This window comes from Trichechus manatus, unplaced genomic scaffold (genome assembly GCF_000243295.1).
Source record: "Trichechus manatus latirostris isolate Lorelei unplaced genomic scaffold, TriManLat1.0 scaffold00103, whole genome shotgun sequence".
Taxonomy (NCBI): domain Eukaryota; kingdom Metazoa; phylum Chordata; class Mammalia; order Sirenia; family Trichechidae; genus Trichechus; species Trichechus manatus.
Window position 1 is genome coordinate 8244558 of NW_004444039.1, and position 7034 is coordinate 8251591.

General features: G+C 41.8%; 1 protein-coding gene across 1 annotated transcript in view; it reads right to left on the reverse strand.

The window, feature by feature from the left end:
* Nucleotides 1-4065, reverse strand: part of TPMT (thiopurine S-methyltransferase) — a 26170-nt gene extending 22105 nt beyond the window's left edge. Inside the window, exons 1-2 of the mRNA XM_004382983.2 lie at nucleotides 3106-4065; nucleotides 1878-1970 (exon numbers count right to left, since the gene is read on the reverse strand). Of these exons, the coding sequence (XP_004383040.1) occupies nucleotides 1878-1970; nucleotides 3106-3245 (233 nt within the window). The 5' untranslated portion in view covers nucleotides 3246-4065. The remainder of the gene's footprint in view (nucleotides 1-1877; nucleotides 1971-3105) is intronic.
* Nucleotides 4066-7034: the final 2969 nt, after the last annotated feature.

Here is a 7034-nt window from a genome sequence, read left to right on the forward strand (position 1 = left end):
GGAGGAGTGTGCTGTCGCAGAATGGGGTGAGCAGTTGGGGTCTCATAACAATGTATGTAAAAAAAAAAAAAAATTCTGTATGGGAGACTAACTTGAAATGTACACTTCATTTAATTACAACAATAAAAACAAAAACCAAAACCTTTGCTGGAGCTGGATTTCTACCAGGTATGACAGCACTATATGATGTCACTGGAAGACAGTTTATTTAAAAAGTTAATACTTTTCTTGCAGGCTTTTTCTTCTGGTTCAGCGAGCTGGTTAAGGTATAAAACAAACAAACAAAAAAAACCCAAACCCATTGCCATCAAGTCTATTCCGACTCATAGCGACCCTATAGGACAGAGTAGAGCTGCCCCATAGGGTTTCCAACGAGTGGCTGGTAGATTCGAACTGCCGACCTTTTGGTTACCAGCCTGAGCTCTGAACCGCTGTGCCACCAGGGCTCCAGAAGTTTAATAATACGGTTTACACTTTTTCAAGTTCATGGCCACAGGACAATCTAAGCCACAGCAGCCATCTAACAAATGCTACAAGTGGATGTAGTGTGGGCTGGTTGCAAAAATATCACCATCTCCACTTCAAAATTAACTCCAAGTTTATGCATATTCAGGCAGTTAGTCAGCCTGTACTTATATAAGAAACAGAACATTTTAAAAGTTACATTTTCTACCCTTTGTTTTCCCTTTCTGCCTCATGATCAAAGTTCTCAACATTAAAGCTTAAAACTAAAGCTATGTCTTGGCGTTTACATTAATATGTACACTATCATTTCAACAGACTTCTATGTCGAAAGAGATTTCCAGGTATGTTATTTGGGTGGTGCAGCAGTTAAGAGCTCAGCTGCTAACCAAAAAGGTCAGCAGTTCGAATCCACCAGCCGCTCCTTGGAAACCCTACAGGATGGTTCTACTCTGTCCTATAGGGTCGCTGTGAGTCGGAACTGACTCAGTGGCAACCAGTTTGGTTTTGTTTTTTACAGTAATTGTGGCTTGTTAATTAAAGAGAATTCTTGTCATAGAGAATTATTCACAAGAAACACTTTTTCCAGCACTAGTTTTATAACAATGACTCAGGTTAACAAAGCCATTTACCTGCTAGTGCGGGGAGTTGAGCTGAACTGTGGACCTAGATACATTGTCCTGCTCAAAAGTTACGACCCATTTCGAATTTTTCAGCCCTCCTCCATTTCAAAGAGCTAAAATTACTTTAGCTAAAACTCTAACCACAAAAGCTAAAGCACACATCTAGGAGCTGTAAGAGGGAAGGCTGGTTTTCTCGTCCATCGGTTTCCAACGAGTCCACTTTCTTTGACACTCACTACGGAAAGGCTAGGTCACACTTCTGCTTCTGCTCCATGTTTTACTCTTTGAGAATACGGTCTCTCATTACGCACTCGTCAGTGATACCAAAGCCAAACTCATTTCCGGTGAGTCGATTCTGACTCATGGTGACCCCACAGGAACTGCCCTATCCGGTTTCCAAGGCTGTTAGTCTTCACAGAAGCAGATTGCCACATCCTTCTGGTGGGTTTGAACCGCTGACCTCTCGGTTAGCAGTCCAGTGCTTAACCACTGCAGGATCAGGGCTCCCTTCTTCAGTAATACAAAAACCCGTTGCCGTCGAGTCGATTCTGACTCATAGCGACCCTATAGGACAGAGCAGAACTGCCCCATAGGGTTTCCAAGGAGTGGCTCGTGGATTCTAACTGCTGACCTTATTTGGTTAGCAGCCAAGCTCTTAACCACTGTGCCAGCAATAAAAAATCTCCATGTAATTCCTCAGGATGAGATTTCTTAACTTATACTCGGTTAAATATTCACCCAAATAATTCATCAGCAAGGCCAGAAAGTGTATTAATACTTATCTGCTCATACCATCTCATCTCAACCGCTTTTCCACAAAGAGGGAAAAATACCCTGAGTTTACTTCTGCCATTAAGAAAAGTATCCAAATGCTTCTTCAGTAGCCTGCGAGAAAAAAAAAAAAAGTTGTTTGCTTTTTTGGTTAACAAGCCCAGAGCTCAGAGGAAAAGGTTATGACTGCATGATGCTAAGTACTTCTCTTGCATGATCTCACTTAATATTTCAACAACCTCAAGGAGTAGACAATATTAATTATTACAGTCTCCAGCTTATGAAGAAACAGGAACGTTAAGTAAACTGAAGTCACAGAGCCAGCCACTGGTAAAACTGATTCAACCCAAGGCTTTCCTGATCAGTAATTCAAAAAACAACAACAACATTTTTTTTCCTTGGCTGATGATAGGTTTTAAAAATTCTTTATTAATTCCCCAAATGTATACTTTTGGGGGGTGTGTGAGGAGGGGATCGCAGGACCCATGAGTTTCCCAACGTTCATTTTAAGCTAAGTTCTCTAAACGTGTACTCAGGTCCTGGAAGTAGCTCTGAAGAGTTTAATTCTTGTAGTTCATGCCTTCTGTAGAGACGCGGCTCTTCTAAAGCCAGACCCATGAGAGAGAGGACCCTACAGCGGTTCTGGTGTGACGCTCCATCTAACGCTCAGCGTGTGAATGTCATAATCATGTCCCTGGGAACTGCCCGGGAACAAGGGAAGTCTGTAAGGACTGCTTGTTTCAGGACTGGCTCCGTAGTTTATCGTTCCTGCTACACAAACCACTGCTATTGATATTGCTTGACATTTTAGCTCAATGACCATTTTCTCTCAACTTCTCTTCTTCCATCCCATAGATACCACGTTAACATCTGAACCTTTACTATTGGGAAGCAAAGCCAGAACAGCACCATTTTTTAGTATAAAGGGCAATATTCCGCATAAACATTGCTTGAACATCTGTTATACATATAAACGTGACTCATATATAGATGATCCAGGGGATTAAACAAAAAACAGATTTCATAAATCTGAGATGCCAGCAATTGAAGTCACATCATTATTAACACACAGTGAGAAGAGAAAACACCGCCAATTTCACAAAGACACGTCTCTGATCTCATAGGTGCTAAAATGTGGGGGGGAGGAGAGGGAGAAGGATGTGCATCTTAGAATCAGTCAAATAATATTTCTATTCCCAAAGTCAGCTTTTGATAGAGCATTTCTTTGTTATATAGAAATAGTTCTTACTGATGTCCTTCTTCTTGGTGAAATGGAATATTGTGGTTCACCCATTTTTCTTGCCATTCTTCCAGAGACAGTACTTGATTTTTTTGTATCTCGGTATCAGGGTACTCTTTAGTTTCAAGTGAAGTTCTTGGATGATTCATAGTTTTGTAGACCCCTTTGCCTCGCAAGCAGATGCCACCAATGCCTACCTGAAAAATATTTCAATGTTGTCATTTAAGGGTACTGCAGTTCTGCTGATGATTAAATGAAAACAGCAACAACCTATCCTTAGCAGTATGCTTTTAAAAACATTTCCACAGCCAAGGAAAAGCCACAGAAAAATTTACTTTCCAGCAAGTCGGATGGTTACCTTCTATTACATATTAGGATAGATCTTTAAATAAACTGTATTATATCTTACATTAAAGTAAAGGAGTTGGATTTAAGTTTTTAAAAAAGGGAGGACAAAAAAATGAGCGGGCACTCCACAGTGTATAACTTTTGTAAGCTTAGAATTTTTTTCTCGGCTCACATAATCTCCAATTTTTCAATTTCTTTTGAATTTTTAGTTTTTATCAGTGTTATATTGCACACAGTTTAAAGGGTCCATTCGTTCAACAAGGCTGTTATGAAAACAGCAGTCTCCATTCCCAGTGAGAGGCAACGACCTTTAACTCTTTTAGGATAAGCTGGAAACCTATCTCTAGCTCTCAAAACAGCGTGCTTGCTTTGCATCTCCTTTTCACTTTTAGGTAGCACAGAGGCCCTAAGTGGTGCAAATGGTTCGCACTCAACTACTAACCTAAGGTTGGCACTTCGAACTTACCCGGTGGTACTGCGGAAGAAAGGGCTGGTGATCTGCGTCTGTTAATTACAGCCAAGAAAATCCTACTGAGCAGTTCTACTCTGTAACACATGGGCTTGCCACTAGTTGGAATCAACTCAATGGCATCGGGTTTGAGTTTTGTTTGGTTTATAGAAGATAAGCATTTAGCTCTTTCAACTCCCCAACACACACACACACACACACACACACACACACACACACACACCACCCTTTTCATTTTTCTTATCCTTCCGATATAGTTAGATCAAGATCGTACTTTTGATTAGATAGTATTTGGGGTGTGCATTATTATGACTCGGTAAACGCTATTCACAGGTAACCACGTCATAGTCTATGATTACTTTTCCTTTTCTATACAACTTCTTTCCCCCTGAAGTTAGTAACTGTCTTGTTTTTTCATTTATTCAGCTGCCTCTGTACTTATCACTGGAGCCCTGGTGGCATAGTGGTTAGGATCTTGGCTGCTAAACAAAAGGTCAGCAGTTCAAATCCACCAGCCGCTCCTTGGAAACCCTATGGTGTGGTTCTACTCTGTCTTCTAGGGTCGCTAGGAGTTGGAATCGACTCCACGGCAATGGTTTGCGTTTTTTGTTTTTGGTACCTAACACCAACTCAACGCTAAGCGCTGCCAGTTTTCCAACTCTCCTATAAATATGTTCGCAATCCTTCAGTCATCACATACTCTGTCAAGGCCATCTTCTTGGAGAAGCCTCTCCGGAAACCTTCTGACCCGGCTGCTCTCCACTCCTGGTGCACAGCTAGCATCCTGGGATCTCTCTCGATCTCCACCCCAGGGATTCCCCCTTCTCCTTTGCTGAATCTCGCATTTCATTTATCCCATATGTTTTCCCTTTTCTTTGGTTTCCACTTTCCTTTTGGTGAGGCAAACTCTAGCAGCTTCTTGAGAAAGGATGCAAGGGAGAAAAGATTTTTTGCAACTGCATATGCATGAAAGTATCATTATTCTATACTCTATCCTGGATTTAAGAAGGCCCAGTGGTGCAGTGGCTAAGCACTCGGCTGCTAAACAAAAGGTCAGCAGTTTGAACTCACTAGCCGCTCTATGGGAGAAAGATGCATCAGTCTGCTTCTGGAAAGATTTACAGCTTTGGAAGCCCTATGGGGCAGTTCTACTGTCCTACAGGTTCACTATGAGCCGGAATCGACTCAGTGGCAACGGGTTTGATTTTTGGTTTGATCTTTGATTTACAGTTTGCTGGGTGCAGAATTCTTGGTTAGAAACCATTTTCGCTCATAATTTTGAAGAAATTGCTCCATTGTTTTCTAGCTTCCAGAGTCACTGCTTGAGTCCAAAGACATTCTGATCCTAATATGTTCTGTGTGACCTTTTTTTTCCTCTCTGGAAGCTTTTCCTTGTTCCTAGTTACTGCAATTTCATCATCCTATGCCTTATTTTGGGTCTATTTTCATCCACTAGAAGCGTTATTTTAATCTAGAAGCCCACATCTTTCAATTCTGGAAAAAAATCCTTGAATTTTTAGGTGATAATTTACATCATTCTTTTTGGAACCCCTATTACGTGGCTGTAGGACCTCCGAACGGGTGTCTAAATTTCTCATATTTAATCTAGTTTCCATCTCTTCCTCTGCTTGTCCTACCTTCTGAGAAGAAAGAAGGCCTAGCAATCTACTTCTGAAGGTCACAGCCTTGAAACCCCTATGGAGCTGTTCCACTCAAGTGCAAGGCGAAGGAAAAGGAACTCTCCTACCTGCAACTGTGCAGTGTATCTTCCTAGACTAAACCAAAAACAAAAAAAAAACACCAAACCCGTTGCCATAAAGTTGATTCCAACTCATAGCTACCCTAGTCTAGAGACTCTGTTTTATCCTCTCCAGGGAATAAGCCCCCATAGGTCTGCTGGTCCAGGGAGGTGCAAGCACCTGGCGGCAAGGAATGGAAAAAGATATGTGTAGATTTAGCCTTTCCTGAACCCAGAGTTTCAAGCAATTCTCCTACTTTCAACCATACACTTCTATCTCCCAGAAGTACTCGGTACTGCTAATTCCTGAGACTTTGGGGGCTTCTATACTGCAAATGGAAACCCTGGTTAAAGGTGTCACGGCTGCTAACCAAAAGGTCAGCAGTTCAAATCCACCAGGCACTTCTTGGAAACTCTATGCAGCAGTTCTACTCTGTCCTATAGGGTCCTTATGAGTCGGAATGGGACTGGACGTCAATGGCGTTTTTTATAATGCAAATGGAAGTCCCTGCAAATGGTTAAGGACTGGAAAGTCACTGGTTTTTACAACGCAAACAGGGTTGCGTATAAGCTTTCTCCAATGCTGGTTTAGAATTCAGCTCTCTTGAATACACTAACCCCTTTAGCACCTGACCATCTGCTTCCTAGCTTTTATTGCTTTCTTCTCCTCTCCTGACCCCCATCCTAGTAGTTTATGCCTTTGAAAAATCCTGTTATTATTGTTTTGGTGGGGTTTCAGGGGGGAGCAAAGGTAGATGCATGGACTTCTTATCCTGTCTCTAGTCCACGAGTTTGTATTTTCAGATAATTTTCTTACAGCTTTTTGTTTTTGCACGGGAAACAAAGGGAATGAGGGGAAAAGACAATAACCCACAAACATAACTGCCAATGTGTCCGAATGAATGAGGAAAATGCTTGTTCTTTCAATGTCAACTTTGTAGCATTAAGGACAACACAATACCATACGGCTAACATTCCCTTTAAATCATTAGTGAAAGTAATTTAGTTCAGATTATACTACTAAGGGAAAGCCTGGTGGTGTAGTGGTTAAGAGCTACGGCTGCAACCAAAAAGTTGGCAGTTTGAATCTACCTGCTGCTCCTTAGAAACTCTATGGGGTAGGTCTACTCTGTCCTGTAGGGTTGCTATGAGTCGGAATCGACTCAACGACAGTTGGTTTGGTTTATACCACCAAACACCAACTGGCTGCAGTCAAGTGGATTCCGACTCATGGCGACCCCATGTATTAGAGTAGAACTGCTCCGTGGGGTTTTCCTGGCTGTAATCTTTACAGAATAAGGAGCCCTGGAGGTACGCTGGTTAAGTGCTTGTCTGCTAACCAAAAGCTCAGTGGTTCAAACCCACCAGCTGCTCCATAGGAGA